Genomic DNA, 19102 nt, shown 5'->3' on the forward strand with positions numbered 1-19102 from the left:
TCTTAGAAGAAACCTAGAAAACTGAATAGCTTTAGTTTCGCGCACTTTTAAAATTTCCGATCAATCTTTCACAATTTCATTACTGTAACAACATTTCATCTTCATGGTCGCTGCGAGCAGTGGTTTCTCCAGCGTCCGGCCTGGAGAAACCACTGCTCGCAGGGTACTGTGAGAAGAATATTACTCTCAATATCTGCTTCCTGGATTTCGATCAACTTTAAATAAATTAGTCCCTGTTCTTTAAACAACTTTCGTTTTTTTTTTTGTACGTCGCGTTAATTTTTCTTTCTTTGATCATAATGACTACTGATCGATTTTAGTCACAACTGAATGAAAATACGCACAACTCATTGATCATATACCTCATTGAAAAAACGTTGTCGGTTGAAAGCATAATCCATTAACTATGAGACCCGAGGCTTTATGGGTATAAGTATATAATGAATAGACCAATTCCGATATATTAAAATTCATACTTGGCAGCGAGGCCTAGGGACTAAAACAAAAGAAGTCACCTCGAGGCTCAATAATGAATAATACATTTCTTTTGTTTTCTTACCTCAAGCCCTAGGAGCCAAGTATGAATTTTAATATATCGAAAATAGTCTATACATTTGCATAATATTTTGTTCTCTTGTGGTTGTTGCACGTGGTGAACTATAGAAACTATCCGAGCTTTTATGAAGGTGTCCAAATTGGCCAACAAGGGCCAATTTGAACGGTATACCATACGCGACTTGCCGAAGTTCGTATCAGTCAACGAATTTAAGAAACATTTGCTTGCAAATTATTCCGAAGAGTTAAGTCCCGCTTCTAACTGGTCTTCTTTAACTATCGGCTACATGAGTGAAGGACGCCAAAAATGCGACATAAAAACAGACAAACAACTAGAAGACGCCTACAAAAGTATTAAAAATGGGTGGATCACCCTATGGGTGGATCCACACAGTGTCGTGAAACGCAAACAGGACGAGAAAGAAAGAAGGGAAGATCAAGCAAAATATATATTTATCTGTCACGATTTTATCCTCTCTAACAATCGTTTTGTTTGCGAGATATCGATCGTTTAATGTCTTTTAAATGGACTCGTGTCGACAAAGTCTCAACTATACTAAAGAATTAAGAGATGGGAAAGGTAGTACGGACCGGCCGGAGTTGTAGGTAGAAGAGTTTGTGGATCATTTTACGGTATTTCTTGGAAACTGCCCACCTACCCAACATTAACACTTACTTCTCACTTAGGGCAAAATTTTGGTTTAGGGGAGGGGTAGGTGGAAAGTTTCCCAGAAAAGTAAAATGAATGATCCGACTTAGTTTGCTTATTTCATGCCGTGTTCAGCCTGTTTGTGTAAAAAGACGCACTTTATGTCAATGTTGTATTTAAAGCACTAATTAGTATTCAAAATCTTGAGACATTTCAAGATTTGTAATGGAGAATCTTGATTTTTTTTTTTAGAATGTAAAAATTTAAAATTTCAATATTCTGTACGTAAAATTTCGAAATGTCAAATTCTGAATGCCAAATATTAAAATTTCATGATTTGGTAGCTAACCAAAAACTAATTATAACTCACCGTAATGATATGAATATAATTCTGTAAATAACTCACCACGTTGCCTTTGAAACTCCAACTTACCTTGTCTCGTTTTTCAGCATATTCTACGGCAGGTTTGGTTGTCTTGACTAAGGTCAGTTGCACGTCAAGTGTGATAAAAGTTTACCGGAAAAAAATAAAATAAAATCCGTCCATGCAATCAATTGTCTAATAAATGTGTTAACTTGAGACTTTTTTGTTATAAATTTATTTTGTGTACATTACCAATTTTTCACGAACTCGTGTTGAACATGACAGATATGAAAACGATTAGCCGTGTTCCTCAATGATGGAGAGTCATTACAATATGGAGAACAATATGGAAAGCTTTTAATTGATATCCTCTTCTGAATTTCAAATGCAAGGAGGATTTTTTTTTTCCTTGGAAGGGTTTCTGAAATCCCTTAAAACGCACACGGAAAATATAGACCAAAGTTTTCTGTTGTTTTTCCCTTATCATGATGATTGAAATACATGGCTCTATAGGAGGCACCCAACGATTGTTTTCTGTAAAATATCAGTTCGGAGAAGCAAAAATTGCCTAGAATTTTCTAGAGCTTTTCGATGGAGAGAGGAATCAGAAAATGCTCGCTTTCGTAAAACTACAAATTGCATTTTAAATTTTCGGGAAAATAATACTGAAGACCTTGTAGTCAGGGGCACCCAACGAGAATATAGTTCAAAACCACTTAAACATAGCATTGTTAAACTTATATTAGTATTTAAACGGTAGATATAGGCGTATTTTTATCCCCTAAAAACTTTTCATCTGTTCGGATTTCCTAGCTGAAAGTCTAGTGATCCGAAAATTATAGGGATCAAAACTTACCTTTTCGAAAATTTCAGGCAGAAAAAAGGCTCCCAAAAATTATAGGTGACGTTTTAAAGGTAAAAATCCGTTAATGAATGGGCAATTATAGTAGTTTTTAGATGTTCGAAAATCCTAGGAGAGGAAGGCAAGCAAGAAATTTTACAACAAATGTTCCGAAAATTCTAGATCTCAAATCGTCTTCCGAACAGATATTTTCCGAAAATTGTCGTTGGGTGCCCCTGTTGTAGTTTGGAAAAGATCACCGAACAAATTCACTGAATTTTATAGCGCCGCTTAGAATGCATTTGTAGAGATCTAAAAGTACTCTGGATAGTCTAAAAAGTGTTTTCAATGCTCTTGTTTAGGAGGAAACCGTCGTTGGTTGCCCCTGGTTCTAAGTGTTCTTTTCTGTATATTCAATCTGACGAAAAATATGCTTTACTCACTTTTTACTTTTAGACTGCTCATCATCAGCATTTACCAATAATCAGAGTCATTTTGATTATTTTTATGTACTATTTCTTATGTGAAGAGGTTGCTTTGCGCTGAAAGAGCCTTTTCTCAGATTTAGTTACTAAATAAATACATGTATTTTAACATGTACAAACCATACTTCACCTGGGTTCCACTCATTCGTCAGCAATAAAGTTATCAAATAAACCGTTATCGACAGAAGCAAAATTACTCCAGGTATTTCCACCTTTCGAATGCGTAGGACAGCCATGTAAGGATTGAAAGGAAGAGGCATCTTTTTGTTTCTGTGACACGACTTCTGGCTCTTAACATGTATGAATATTATTAAATATGCATGCAGATGACCTACTTGTATTCTGGGTAGAACGTGCTTGGTAGAGCGCTCAATTCATTTAATTGAAGAGCATTCACTATTAATAATCACAGGAGTTCAGGCTTCAGGAGTAATCATTGATCGTGCAGATGACCTACTTACATTAGCATTCTATTTGATAAGCCTGCAGCAATTAAGTATAAATTGCGCAATCATGACTTCGCTATACCTCTCCGCTGCAGAGGCCTCTTTCTGTGGTGGGGAGACTGGGGAGAAAGAAACAGAGAGCGCGCGGAATCGTCCCCCGCGCGCTTTCTATTTTTTGGATACCCAGTAGGAGCATCTGCAAAGAGGAGAGTCGCTATACCAAGATTTAACACAGTCTCCTTTGGAAAGCACTCGCTCATGTATATGGACCCAAAGGTATGGAGCTCTGTTCCTTGTAACGTGAAAGAAGCTTCCATTCCATAAACATTCTGTTTTTTCTTTTTTTAATTAACTAATTTATTTATTCATTCTTTTTAAGTTTTTTTTAGTCTACCCCCTAAGTGGCTATTCCCCACTATTACAGATTGACACAAATAAAGGTATCATCATCATCATCTAACGATTTTCCAGATGGGATGTACGTATCTATAGCGGTACCGTTGTAGTTATGTCCTACCTTGTGAACATTTCCTCTGACGTAATGTGATATGCAAGCCAATCAGGTCATGCAATCTATCGTGGTAGTCGCGGCATAGGACTGGAAAAGAATCTCCGTTGCAGTTTGGTCTTGGAGCAAAATTTGCAATTCTAGCGGGTCGGGGACGGTAGTAAAATTTGTCTTGCAAGGGTAAATAAACACAACTGCAACGCTACATCTAGCCTGCGAGCAAGCTCTCTGGCAAGCTCTAGGGTGGGCCCTGGGCACGAGATTGCGCCCACGCAAAGGATACACCCTTGACACTGTGACAACAAAAAAACTTCACTACGAGTAGATTTATAATCACGTTAAGCGTGAAGACTCCCCAGCAGAAAGGAGAAGCCGTTACTTCACGTTACCATGGTAGCAAAATCTGGATGACAACAAACAGAAAACGTGAATTCGCACTTTTTCAAACTTCATTGATCTTGTTCAACTTCATTAAATTTGCCAAATGTCAGCGACATTTCTGGCGTTGAATCGAAAAGAACCGTATCTGAGTTAAGAAAGAAAAGGAACATTTTTGTATCGTGTTCACCTACTCCATAAAACAGGCCCGTTATCAAGACATTTCATGTCGCCGTCGAGCAATGACAACTAAGAATTGTACAAAACGCGTGATGCACGTGCAAAGTTACCTTATTACAGGAAATTAATGCTCCATGAAATTAAAGCATTAGAAATTAACGCGACGTAGTGTAGTGTTAGTCATTGTCTTATTCTGAACAACAGCCGAAGATATCACGTTGACCGTTGCCAAAACGAAAAGACTAAAAAGAACAGTGTTTTTACAGTAAGGTATATCAGACGATTTTATTAGGTGATTTTTTTTCTAGATTACATTGTAGAGTTTTGAAGGTTTATCCGCTTCACCTCTAGATAAAATATTCAGAGTATCTGTCTACTTCATTGAATGTTCTCCCTTATTCCCATATGGCTAGTATGTCAAAAGGTCCCATGCACGAGCGAGTCAATTTCAGGTAGCTTGCGTAGCAGGAGCCTTAGACCCTGTTTACATGGAGTGGGGTACCCCGGTCTAGTGGGGTAAGTTTCTTTTGTTTTGTGTCCCCCAGAGCGTGAAAACAAAAGAAACCAACCCCACTAGACCGGGGTCCCCCACTCCATGTAAACAGGCCTTTAGTCTCCAGCCTGGTGGGGAGTACCGCAGGCGCATCGAAACACCCACGGCTGGAGACTGAGCAAACAAACACTTGTAAGTAATATGGATGCAAGAAAGAAAATGGCGCGCGACGTGAAAGGGAGCGTGTTCCCCTCTGAGAGTCCTGTTCTTTCTTTCGCCCATATTATTTATTGCTGGTTTTCAGTGTCACGCCATTCAAAATAGATCAAAATAAAAATCAAAACCGTTCAATAGATAAAGTCCAGAATCTGGGAAATGAAAGGAAGTAAATATGCAAAGACCCTCGCCAAGGTTCAGGTCAGAAGAATATTTCGTATACGAGATTCGAAGAAACGTTTTACCTAAATTTAGAGAGATTTGTATGGAGACGCCATGCTGGAGCTCATCCGGATGAGCTCCAATATGGCGGACCGAAACAAACGGAAACATCTGTTACCGAGTTTTGCTACAAAAGCGTGAATTTATTCTTCGAAGAACTCATAAACATTAAAGTAATACTTTTTCCAATACATGAACTGTTTAGATAGGAAAATTCCCTGAAATACGTCATTCTTTTAACCTACATGACAGCTCCCTTGGCCGTCATGTAAATGCCGCGTCACGCAAAAGCTTAGAAATTCAAGCGTACTCTATCACAAAACCAAGAACCCTTTTGAAGCGAAAATTTGTATGAAAATTAGTTTGCAGCTGCTCTAATACATCATGAAAGTAAAATCTCGGTACGATCGACAGTTTTGTAGTTTGAATTTCAGTGACGTCATATGAAAACCAGCAACAAGCGCCTGCTAAGCAGGCTAAATTTCAGGCCAATGTTATACCTGCCCGTTAACACTATTCCGACCAAGACCTCTAATTTAAAAAGCGGAATTACTTTCCTCGTAGATATGTATTAGCTATAGATACTGGCTTTTTGAGATCGTACATGAGATCGGATAGAGGCCCTGGGAAATCGTAATTAAACATTTCAAAGTCTTCTTCAAAGGCCTTACCCAGCTGAGCGATCTTGGGTATCGGGGCATAGTTTTTAAGATGTTGACTTGTAGTATTGTGGGTATGAAACGGAGGAAAGGTCACCGCCCGATCCATTCCTGTTTGCCGTAGGATATAAGGTGCTTCTTCTTGCATGCCTTCCGTAACAAGAGCTAGTGCTTCGTCAAACACTACTTTCATTTGTTTTGGACCGTCAGTACTTTTCTTTTTTTACTAGATGAATGGCGGCTCCCCGCGTCTTCTTAATGCTGAGTCCCTTTGGTTAGCTTATGGTGGTCGGTGAAATTGAACAAACTGTTTTAGCGTTTTTTGATTGCATACGGGCTCATTGACATTGGTCGTTTGCATGAAGAATACTCTCGTATGCAGCTTGTAAATCGGACATAGTCAATATCTTGCCTTCTCTTAAGTTGATCTCTGTCATTGGTAAAAACTCTGTTTGAGCAGCCTTCTTGGTTGTCGATGCATCATTGTTCGAAGTAGTTCCCGGGTCAGGCTGGCGCAATACATTTGAGACGTGATTCACCCAACAGACCTTATGATACCTGATACCAGAATCTTGTTCATCACTCGTGCACCATCACACCGGTCGCTTGAAATCATCACAAAAATGAGCAACAGATCACGCAAAAAATCGTAAAGACGCGAAAGACTGTGTTTAAACCCCTTTAAGTGAAAAAAAACTTTTTTGATAACAATTTTTTTTTCGCCCACGTCGATTTTTTTCTCCTTTTTCCCTTCAATGCTGAGCCTGGTCTCACACTAATAATTTCTAGCTACAATGGTCAGGGGCACCCAACGAGGATATAGTTCAAAACCAGTTAACATTGCATTGTTGAACGTATTGTAGTCTTTAAACGGTAGATATAGGTATATTTTTATCCCCTAAAAACTTTTCATCTGTTCGGATTTCCTAGCTGAAAGTCTAGTGATCCGAAAATTATAGGGATCAAAACTTATCTTTTCGAAAATTTCAGCCAGGAAAAGGCTCCCGAAAATTCTAGGTGGCCTTTTTTAGGGTAAAAATCCGTTAGAAATGGGTAATTGTACCATTTTGTAGATGTTCGAGAATCCTAGGAGAGGCAGGCAAGCAAGTAATTTTACAACAAATGTTCCGAAAATTCTAGATCTCAAATCGTCTTCCGAACAGATATTTTCCGAAAATTGCCGTTGGGTGCCCCTGAATGGTGATGATAATATTCATTTATTCAAATAACCGCAGGAGCCGCAGTATCACTATGCTACGGTTTGCCACAAAACCAAAGATAAGCCGATAATGTATTGTTTCTAATTATCTAAAATGTAAAAACACATTTTCATTTCTCGCTCAAGGCTTTTCGTTTAAAATAAATTAAATTAAAAGATAACGATCGTGTAGCGTCACTTACGATTTACCCTTCCGGGTGAAAGCTGACGAAAGCTACCCCGCTTTCAAAGCAGGGGCACCCAACGAGAATATAGTTCAAAACCACTTAAACATAGCATTGATGAACGTATTTAAGTATTTTAACGGTAGATATAGGCATATTTTTATCTCCTAAAAATTTTTCATCTGTTCGGATTTCCTAGCTGAAAGTGTAGTGATCCGAAAATTATAGGGATCAAAACTTACCGTTTCGAGAATTTCAGCCAGAAAAAAGGCTCCCAAAAATTCGAAGTGACCTTTTTAGGGTAAAAATCCGTTAAAAATGAGTTATTATTAGTTATTGTTCGAAAATTCTAGAAGAGGCAGGCAAGCAAGAAATTTTACGACAAATGTTCCGAAAATTCTAGATCTCAAATTGTCTTCCGAACAGATATTTTCGGAAAATTGGCGTTGGGTGCCCCTGTCAAAGCAGTAGGCGTCAATTTTTAAGTTAAGCGACCATAATAAATTTGTCTCACGACATTCTATCTTAATATTGAGAACAAGCGTTAAAATCATTCGTGTTAATAAAAGGACTTGCAACTATCGATTTTATATGAATCAAGAGAACAAAACTCGATGATGAGTTGTATAGTGCGCGTTTACCATTTCTTAAAAATCAGAACTATTTTGGAATATAGGGGTTTTGTGCATGAAATAATCTTCATAAAACGGACCTCCTTCTTCAGTCAATTCATTTTCTATTCTTGATCCAGTGTTAACAAACTTTTTAATCAGGAGATTAATCTTCCAAAAGGCTAGAAAGAGGCCCTGGGAAATCATAATTAAACATTTCAAAGTCTTCTTTAAATGTATGTCCTAGCTCTACAATCTTCTCTCTGCGAACTGGTGCATATTTTTGGAGCAGTTTACCTGTTGTATTGTGGGTAACAAACTCAGGGAAAGTAACCTCTTTATCCATTCCAGTTTTTTTCAGGACGTAAGCAGCTTCTTCCAGCATGTCCTTAAAATGGCCGATAATATCGTATTCTATGTCACAAAGTCGTCCGCACGGTGCCCAATGCTCGTTTAGATTAAATCCAAAATCGTTCAAAAAATAAACAAACCTCTTGAATGTCAAAATCCGTCCGGCGCTAGGATCAACTTGACTAAATTTTTTATAAATGTCCCCCTCGAACTTCAAAATCTTATGCCATGGCCATTGCCGTTTTACAAACTTGTTTTCATACGCTGACAAAAGCCTCTCGAAAGGCTCTCGAACAAAGAGAAACTTATAGTAGGATTGAAGCCTCATTTTAAAACCCTCGTCGGAATAATTTTGAAGAAACTTAAAATTACTCTCAGAGTGTACATCTGTCACGTTGGTTCGGTTTTCAAGCGCAAGAAAGACACGCTTCCATTGAGAACAGGCAACCTTGGGAATATAGCAGTAGATAACTTTATACTTGTCGTTAACGATTAAATGACCCAGTAGTTCTCTGGACATAGTCTCGCCTTGTTTGCTGTTTCCAACGTGTCTTCCACAGTAGTCTCTGAGATTTTTCTGTCGTTTAATTTGTCTCTGTTCAATTCGCTCCTGGTCCTCAGAGACCTGTTACAGGGGATTGAAAAAGAAGAGAGAATTAACAGTCGCAGATCCATACCGGTTTCCACTGTTTTACGAAAATCGGTCGAATTTTTCATAAAGTACAGCAATATAATGGGACACTTTTTGATTGCAATCATTTGGCACACGTAATAGTTCTTTGGCAAATGCAACAATTTATGCGTTACTAATATACAGTTTTTCCTAGCTTTATTTTGAATTTAATGGTAATTTCCAAGTACAAGCCTCCGGGGCTTGTATTTAGAGGGGCGGTTTATCGGACAGTTTTTTGCGTTACCAGTTCAGGTGGGGCGTATACAGGGAGGGGCTTATTTTCGTTATTTTACGGTATTAGCTATTCAAAATCTTAAGACTTTTCAAGATTTGCAATGCAGAATCCGTTTTAGAATGTCAAGTCTTAAAATTTCCGACAATATTCTGTACGTAAAATCTCGAAATTTCAATATTCTGAATACCAAATATTAAAATTTCATGATTTGGTAGCTAACCAATGACTAATTATAACTCACCGTAATGATTTTAATATAATTCTGTAATTAACTCACCATGTGGCCTTTGAAACCCCAACTTTCCTTGTTTTGTTTTTCAGCATATTCTACGGCAGGTTTGGTTGTCTTGACTAAGGTCAGTTGCACGTCAAGTGTGACAAAAGATTACCGAAAAAAAAACATAAAATACATGCAATCAGTTGTCTAATAAATGTGTTAACTTGAGACATTTTTTTATAAATTTATTTTGTGTACATTAACAATTTTTCATGAACGCTTGTTAAACATGACAGATATGAAAAAGTGTATAACGGAGAGTCATTACAATATGGAGACAAACCCTTTTAATTCTCCTCTTCTCCACGTCAAAACTTAAAATCATAGTTTTTCACAAGTATGCTTCTCAAGCTATTTGTTCATTTTCAAATGTTGGGAGCATTTTTTTTGCGTTGTAAGGGATTTTTATATCCCTTATAACGCACAAAGAAAATATAGGCCAATTAGTTTTCTGTTGTTATTCCTTTATCATGATGATTGAAATACATGGTTCTGCAAGGGCACCCGACGATTGTTCTCTGTGAAATATCTGTTCGGAGAAACAGAAATTCCCTATTATATAGCTTGAGAGCTTGAGAAAGGCTAAAAATTTCTAGATGACCGTTCCATTCATGTAAAACTGATTTTCGAAGCTAATCTAATAAATTTCCTCGGCCATGTTCTGAAGTTTAATTTTCCACATTTCACTCCCCAGGTTAAGCTACTTTTAGAAGAAAAAATTCGTATTGAAAAATGCGATGGAGAGAAGAAACAGAAAAATTCTCGCTTTCGTAGAACTTTAAATTGCACCTAAAATTTTAGGGAAATTAATAATGAAGACCTTGTAGTTAAGAAAAGATAAGATTCATATTTTATAGCGCCGCTTAGAATGCATTTCTAGAGATCTAAAAGCTTCTAAAAGTACTCTGGATAGTCTAAAAAGTGTTTTCAATGCATTTAGGAGGAGACCGTTGTTGGGTGCCCCTTAAGTTCTAAGTGTTCTTTTCTGTATATTCAATCTGACGAAAAATATGCCAAGGGCACCCAACGTCAATTTTCGGAAAATATCTGTTCGGAAGACGATTTGAGATCTAGAATTTTCGGAGCGGTTGTTGTAAAATTTCTTGCTTGCCTGCCTCTCGCTCCTAGGATTCTCGAACAGCTAAAAAATGGTATAATAGCCCATTTTTAACGGATTTTTACCCTAAAAAGCTCACCTACAATTTTCGGGAGCCATTCAAGTTTTCAGGCTGAAATTTTCAAAAAGGTAAGTTTTGATTCCTATAATTTTCGCATTACTAGACTTTCAGCTAGGAAATCCAAACAGATGAAAAATTTTTAGGGGATAAAAATGTGTCTATATCTACCGTTTAAATACTAAAGTACGTTCAACAATGGTGGTTTTGAACTATATTCTCGTTGGGTGCTCCCGATATGCTTTACTAACTTTTTAATTTTAGACTTGCTCGTCATCAGCATTTTCCAATAATCAGAGTCATTTTGATTATTTTTATGTACTATTTCTTATGTGAAGAGGTTGCTTTGCGCTAAAGGAGCCTTTTCTCAAATTTAGTTATTAAATAAATACATGTATTTTAACATGTACAAACCATACTTCACCTGGGTTCCACTCATTCGTCAGCAATAAAGTTATCAAATAAACCGTTATCGTCAGAAGCAAAATTACTCCAGGTATTTCCACCTTTCGAATACGTAGGACAGCCATGTAAGGATTGAAAGGAAGAGGCATCTTTTTGTTTCTGTGACACGACTTTTGGCTCCTAACACGTATGAATATTATTAAATATGTATGCAGATGACCTACGTACATTAGCACTCTATTTGATAAGCCTGTAATTAAGTATATACCCAGATTTAACACAGTCTCCTTTGAACAGCACTCGCTTAGGTATATGGGCCTAAAGGTATGGAGCTCTGTTCCTAGTAACGTGAAAGAAGCTTCCATTCCATAAACATTCTGGTGTTTTTTAACATTAACTAATCAATTCATTAATTAATTAATTTATATTTTTCTTTTTTAAGTTTTAGTGTCCCCGCTTAGTGGCAGCCTGAATTTCAACCGATTCCTTCGAGTCGTTATTACCTCCCTCAGGAACATCTGAATCGGCCGGCCGTTAATGCCGTCTAGTGACGTCACTACTCCTTTGCCCCACACGGACCCCCTATAAAAAGAACGCAAGGAGGATTTTAAATGACACTTTCGCAGCGGTTGCCGTCCTGTATCTTTAATTCTTCAACACAAAAGAGTTTTTGAAAAGCTCTTTTGGCGAAAAAGAGATGCAATGTACCTATTACAGAAAAATTCTTACCTTTCTTACTTTTAAGCTTGTTAGTACTTTGTTCAACTCAATGCTCTAATAGTGATGTCCACTTAACAGTTGGCTACTTAGTTCCCAAGCAAGCCTTTGAATAGCAGTGAGGCTGAGGGTGACCTGGTTACACGAAACTTGCTGCCTTTGATGTGTGGATTACTCTGTCTGCGGTATTTTCCCTCCTCTATCAATCATAACGAAGTCGCCCTGCTGAATTTGGCAACTAAACACATAACTGTCAAATAAAATAAAGGGCACCGGTATCTAATGGACATCGGCATCTTTCTTTGTCGAAGGAGCACTATTTTGTGAAGCCTGGGACGAGTCAATGAACACGCGGGGGAATGAGCCGAACAAAATGGCGAAGACAATCGGTGGCAGCGAATGCACAAGGAAAAACACAAGTTAGCTAAGTTATCGGTCTTTTTCGAAGTACGCAGGTCCTCATTTCATCGCCACAGTGAAGGAGGCAACAATAACAAAAAACAAAACAAAACTAACCAAGGGCGTAGCGTGACCATTTTGGCAAGTACGCACGGGTCCATATGGTCGCAAAAACTTTGTGCAAAATGACTTTTTGCTTTCCTTTGATACATATTTCGGCAATTTACAGCCTTGTTTACAATATAACGTGATATTAAAAAATGCTTTTAGACGTTTTTCTTTCAGCTGGTACTGGAATATTTACAAGAACAAGGCGAGGCGACTCCCCTTTTGTTGCGCAAATTTAGTAATGATGTTGTCAACATTAGCAGCTTTGTGTTTATAAAGACAAGACAAGACAAGACAATGCTTTATTTGGAGTCTTATACAGTTCTATGTACATCGACTTTATCCAAATAATTTAAAATCATAACTCAAATTGCACGCTAATGGAACTATAATCAATGTTAACCTAAAGAACTAATGATCTTCTTTTCTCATAGCAGTCGAATAAGTATTTTGAAATTAACTTTTGCACTGGTTTGTTCTTGCTCGGAGGGTTTATTAACAACAGAAAAAAATCATCTGGTGCCATTCTGTTTACTGATATTCTGTATTTTTTGTTTAAGTATTCAAATAAAGTACTTCTTTTTTCTTGATACTTAGGGCACAGAGTTAAAAAGTACATTTCATTTTCTACGTCTTTTTCACAGAAAGGACAGTCAGATCCTCTCTTTCGGTTTCTTATAAGGTCTTATATACCGACCTGTCTCTATCGTCAATTTGTGATTACTTAGACGGAGTTTAGTTACAGTTATCCGGTGTCGGATGTTGGTGACCTGACAGAGATAATCTTCACATTTATAATTTTCTATTGATTTAAATTTTCGGAAGGTTCTTAGTTCCGTGGGATGCCTGTGGCACTCCCACGGTAAAAATCCAGTTCGGTTGTACCCAAAATTGCAGAGCCAGCCAATAGGATTGCCTAAAATCTTTATCGATTATCTCTTCTTACAAGCCGACCAATCAGATTGTACAAAATCTGTATCGATTTTTAATCGATTTGCTTCCTCTGAAAAACGTTGAAATCAGAACTTGTCGCTCTTGAGTTTTCCCACTCGTGGTTTAGGATGGCTTGTTAACCAGCGAAATCCTTCGGGATACTGGCAAGTCACGAAAGGCGACCTAAGCCAAATTATTTCTTCCCTTCATGATTCTTTTTTGTTTAGGTCTAGCTTTTTAATAAGGTTTTAGTAGCGTCTGGTTGCGGGCCACGATTTCCGATAGATTTTTCTATTCGGAGTTCGCCAGTTTTTGCCGAGCACAGCTAGAGTTCAGTTTTTTTTCTTTTCTTATCGAAAACACCTTGACGATGGGAGGTTAAATCGCCTAAATTTCAACACGTACCCTTGGCGATTGGCGGTGAAATTGCGAAAATATTGTCCTCGTCGATCGACGACTCGCTTTCGGCACGGATTGGACTTCTGGATGGGACATGGATCAGGATCTTAGTAAACTTATTATACCTTGGAATCAGGGATAATCATTGGAACTATGTTAACTTTGAGACCTTGGAAAAACATTGCAATTGAGTTTTAACCGTATCAAGAGTATCTTGGAATATTAAACTTTCATCTTGGATTAAAACATTGGAACTTTATCGAACTTTGTAACCCTGGGTTCGACCCTGGATAAAGCAAGGGGATGTTTTGTTTTGTTTCGTCCCATTAACCTAAAACTACAATGTTTATTTCTCTTTGAAAAAGTTGCCTGTGGCAACTTACTACCAAGATATGACGTATCTTTATACATATAGTTCCTGTTCAGGTTAATCAGAGAGCATTATGCGCATGTTCTCCATTACTTGTTCCGTTAACATTCCAATTTAAGTTACACGGGTAAACCTTGTTTTGATGTAAAATAACTTCTTTTTCTTATCCAAATCGTGCTACGAAAATAACTACATAGCGATGGATCAAAACAAGATCAACGCCATCCTTGCGACCACTGACAACTATAAATTTAGCTTGCGTAGCAGGTGTCAATAGGGAGGAAGCAAAAAGGGGATGTGGATTGAGGAGAAATAGTAGCCTGCCACGCAGGCTACTATAACTTCAGTCATAAGCACATTAAACCAACCCATACAGGTAACCTACTCATCGATGCTCATAACATGACACATCTTTCCGGTTTCCCTAATTTTTCCAAATTCAGATAGAACGCCATTATGCTTCCATAGACCAACGCATCCCACGGAAACGACTTTAGGCGTCTTGTTTGTTCTTTTGGTTGGCGTCTTTTCTTACGTCATTGTTTACGTCACTTAACCATCTTTGTAATTCGATGTCTTTCAGTCTTTGTTTGATAATGTCCAAGATTGCTATGTCATTTTCATGTGCCTTTGTCCAGAGGAATCCCAGCCCTATTTGGTCTAATACGCGTCTGATTTTTTGGCTCCATAATTCCTTATTCATCCTCGATTTCATATCATTATAAACCACCTGTGATAATTTGTGTTTTGGGTGTTTGGTTAGAGTTAGCCAAAACTTAAAATTCCTATATTGTGCTGCGATTTTTATTGGGAATTTTCCTGTTTCAGCCCTACATGCATTGTTGCTGCAGTATTTATTTACAACTAGCAACCATTTCAAGAATTTAATTTGAACTAATTCTGCGGGATCTTTTTATATTTGGTCGTTACAGTCAACACCCCAAATTTCACTTCCGTAGAGAAGTATGGGGGATATCAGAGCATCGAATAGCTTAATTGTCAGCATAATATTTTCTCTAAAGTTGTCACCGATCTCTTTTCTTAGCTTTTTTTAAATTATAAAGTGCCTTAAGCCCAACTTTTTTTAACTCTTCTCTAGCTAAATTAAAATTTCCATACGGGTTCAGTGTCATTCCCAGATATTTATAAGACTTAACATTGTTTAGTTTATTTACTCCATACTTAAACGAGTAGTTATTTAAGGACTTGCCAAAATTATTAAAGATCATGACTTTTGTTTTGTCTAGATTTAAAGATAGTTCAATTTTCTCACAGTAGGATTCCAACTTGTTGAGGAGAGTTTGTAGGCCATTTGCTGACCGCGAAAAGATCACTAAGTCATCCACATATAATAAACAGTTTATAGGTCTTTCAGAGTCATCATGCAGAATATCGGTTGAGCTTGGTGAATTTAAAAATTCGGGTAGATCACTTTTAGATAGAGACTAACAAGGGTGCGTGTTAACATACAACCTTGCTTAATTCCAGTGTAACACGGAAAAGCTTCGGTCATTTTGTTGTTGATTTTGACTGCTGATTTATCTTTTGAGTACATGGACATTACTATTTCTAAAAAAAGCCCCTTTCTGAGTTTTTCGAATAATTTTTGCTTGGGTATGCGATCAAAAGCTTTTCTAAAATCTACAAAACGCGAGAAAAGCAAGTTTCTGCGTTTTTGTGGTTTAGGTTTAACAAACTTATCTATGAGTGTTTTTAAGATGAAGATGCTATCTACTGTACCGTGCCTTTTTTTTAAAGCCGCCTTGTTCTGCTTTTAGAATTCCTTTTTGGGTCATGTTATCATACAATCGATCATTGAGGATGGATGTGAAGAGTTTACCTAATGCAGAGAGCAACGTGATGCCTCGGTAGTTTTCAGCTTTTGATCGATCATCCTTTTTATGTATAGGGACGATGAGGCCAAAACTCAAGAGCGTAGGATATTTCCCTGAACTTAAAATACGATTGAATAACTCTAGTAGATGACCTTTTATGATATCTTTCCCGTTTTTTAGCGCCTCATTTAATATTTTATCACACCCTGGGGCTTTGTTTAATTTCAGTTGTTTGATTACGAAATCAATTTCTTCTTCCGATATTGCATAGTCTAGGCGGCCTGCCTGTCTGTCTGGTCGCCGTTCGTTGGAGCTGCGTTTTGTTGTTTGAAGTATTCATAAAACTGTTCCGCACTTACTGTTTCCGTTCCATGTGGTTGCCGTTTTCTAATATTAAAGATTTTTACCTATCTGTTTCCAGGTATCTTGAGGATTACGGAAGTCAATATCGCCTATACTCTTACTGGCAAACCCTCGTTTTTTTCCGTCTGCATGTCCGTTTAAATTTCTTCTTTTTGTCTTGTAAAATGTGCCTCAGCTGGGAATTATTTGGCTCCTGAGAAATTTGTTCCCCAAGGGATTTCAGGTTTTCTTTTTCAGTTTCGCATTCCAGATCGAACCAGTTATTTTGTGACATGGCTTTAGTTTTGTTACGTTAATATATAGATTTAGCCAGGGCTAAAAGCGAAGCTCCAATTAATAAATTTATAATTTAAATCAAAAAATAAACTTTTAATCTACAAATCTTTTAACTTAAGGGCACATTCATGTGACGTTTGAGGGAAAGGCTAAATTATTTTAGAGTGAAACATCTTACATCGAATTGATAACCTTATATGTACACCCAAAAAATAGCAAACATCTTCGATCACATTCAAGATCACAGTAGATTGGGCCTCGAAAACAAATTCTTGGAAAACAAATCACGCCGAATTTTTTTGCGTTCGACAGGTTTACTTTACAAATTCTTGCCAACAAATCTGGGGGTGTTTAAACCAACCTTTTATAATTTTTATACATCACCTTTGAGGTGAAACAGTACTATTTATCATACAGACCTCGGACAGAATGCAGTATTTCACAATTTTTCAAGACAAATTGCACTCAGTCAATATTCAGGACGATCAATCGTAAAGCGAAACCGTTCAAAAATTTCCAAAATCACCCATATGGGCAGCCGGTTATCGTTTCTATAGTGCGAGCTGTCAGTGTGGTCGAGTGTTTGAATGAACTTTAATAGAGTTAAGCTTCAACATAATAGCGAATTTATTTTTTTTTTTTTGTTATTTGATGGTTTCAGTTATAACGATGTGTAATCTTATAAAGCGTTTGATACGCGCGACATTTTTGAGTACTCCTGCAAGCGATGTTTATGAACGATGTAAACAAACGGCACAGACAAGCGATTAAAATTGCAAGAGAGACTACTAACAATCAAAAAAAGAAATATAATTCGGTGAAACATTTACAGAGATAACAATTTTCATTCATGAAGACAAGTACTAAAGTGTCTCTAAAAATCCTGAGTCTCGGCGTGAAGCTTTATAAGCCGGCTTAACGGTGCGGGTGTTTACTGTTTTCCAAGGTGAACTCCTCGAAGCAAGAAAATCGCTCAAAGTTTTCTTTCTACAGCCAAATTTATAACTAAATATTCTTCGGAACGTTTTCTTTCTATCTGTGGTGAGCAAATATATCTGAAGGCTTTTTAAAGTTCTGTAAGCTTATATCAAACCGTTCAAACCTGATACTAGGTCAGATCATTGACTCAAACTACGGCTACAAACGTGCATAAACTTGCCGCATAAACTGTCAGCGTGAATGTGCAAGACTTCATGAAATTAGATATAACAAAAACAAACATCAAATACAGTAGTTACTCAGGCTTACCATTCGAGATTCAGTTCCTGAAAGCTATCAAGGAAGGCCACAGTTGCTTGAGACTTTTAAACCCTCTTACGCATTAAGCAAGGTGAAAAACGAAAACGATGCCATCCGAAATCGAATTACCAAATTTTGACAAGCGACGCGTTCCTCAACCAAAAACCCAGTAAACAAACCAGCCATGAATAACAGAAGACTCTTGATAGCAGCTGTATTTCATTTTGTACATCCAGAAGAAAAAGACAGTTAAAAACATTACAAGTTAACACAAAACTCTTCAGCTTCAGCTGTCAAAGTAAATAATTTTCAAGATGCTGCATAATTTTTTCGCATGAACTCACCTGTCAAATTTTGACCAATCAGAGTATAAAAATTGGACGTAAAGCGTGACCAACGCGTGACCATGGTAAGATAAGGTCTTCCCCGCCTGTACTTTTAAAAAAACTGGCTGAATTTTCGCTTCCGAAGTCAGTTTGAAATCAAAATTCTAATAGTGCGGGGCCATAGTGACATAAACACAATCATTTCAATCTGGTAATTAATCAGCGGATAACTTCAAAAAAATACTCGACCTCGATGGGTCAACACTTGAGCCCGCGGTACGGTCAGGTGATACTGGTCAGTTTATGTCCTGTTTTGACAGCTGTCAATTGATCACAACATTGATGTGAAATTAGTTTTCTCTTGGGCTCCCAAACTAGTTAAAATGTGAGAGTAAACATTGGTTTTCCTGTGGTGCGGACGGACGGTCGGTCGGCGGTCGGTGTACGGTCACGTGATTACCAAATTTTCTGGGATGGGTAGATTTAGTTAACAATGGGGCTCCGCCAACGCGCGCGCTTCGCGCGCGCGTGGAGCTCCGCTATAAATCGTCAAGAATGAAAGTCACTCATCCCTTACCGTATTGCGTAGTAAAGCTTTTGTTCTTTTTATCGAGCTGAAACTGTGCTCAGCAGCGCACGTCGAAATAGGGCAAGTAATGGGATTGTCTTAACTGCCACATAAGTTCCTGGATAGAAAGGGGCATTGGTTTGATCAAGTGTTTCCACAAGAGTCTTTGGACGGGGATAATCAGGTGGCCTGATTGACCAGTGGTGTCTCCATCTTGTAATGTCTTGCTTGGGGGCAGTTAGCTCCATTCCCATGACTTTTGAATCTTTTCCCCTATTTCGGTCATGAGCACGGGAAAGGAAAAAACAATTATTGTCAGCCATTGATTTATTTTCATTCCAAATTTTTCATTTTCATTCTAAATATGCTGCTGCTCCAAATGTTTGTCATTGAAAACAATACTACATCTTTTCCCTAGGGGTAAATTTCCTGTAAATTCTTGTTGATACCGCGCCACACGTGT

The 19102-nt window shown here is 37.7% G+C and overlaps 1 protein-coding gene across 1 annotated transcript; it reads right to left on the reverse strand.

Annotated features, from left to right (window-relative positions):
* Positions 1 to 8156: 8156 nt before the first annotated feature.
* LOC140938275 (carbohydrate sulfotransferase 14-like) lies at positions 8157 to 12359 on the reverse strand. Its single transcript, XM_073387780.1, has 3 exons — positions 12340 to 12359; positions 11610 to 11688; positions 8157 to 8966 (listed from the first exon to the last, which is right to left on the reverse strand). Exons 1-3 carry the CDS (start codon positions 12357 to 12359, stop codon positions 8157 to 8159), a joined length of 909 nt encoding a protein of 302 aa, XP_073243881.1.
* Positions 12360 to 19102: the final 6743 nt, after the last annotated feature.

This window comes from Porites lutea, chromosome 5 (genome assembly GCF_958299795.1).
Source record: "Porites lutea chromosome 5, jaPorLute2.1, whole genome shotgun sequence".
NCBI classification, from domain to species: domain Eukaryota; kingdom Metazoa; phylum Cnidaria; class Anthozoa; order Scleractinia; family Poritidae; genus Porites; species Porites lutea.

What these genes read in the sequence shown, in the direction of transcription:
- LOC140938275 (XM_073387780.1), bottom strand. Translation starts at nt 12,359, where the DNA reads ATGGTCACGCTACGCCCTTG. An exon ending in ATGGTCACGCTACGCCCTTG is followed by an intron (nt 11,689 to 12,339) that starts GTTAGTTTTGTT and finishes TTCTTTTTATAG; the next exon opens with GGGGTCCGTGTGGGGCAAAG. An exon ending in TTCAGATGTTCCTGAGGGAG is followed by an intron (nt 8,967 to 11,609) that starts GTAATAACGACT and finishes CCCCTGTAACAG; the next exon opens with GTCTCTGAGGACCAGGAGCG.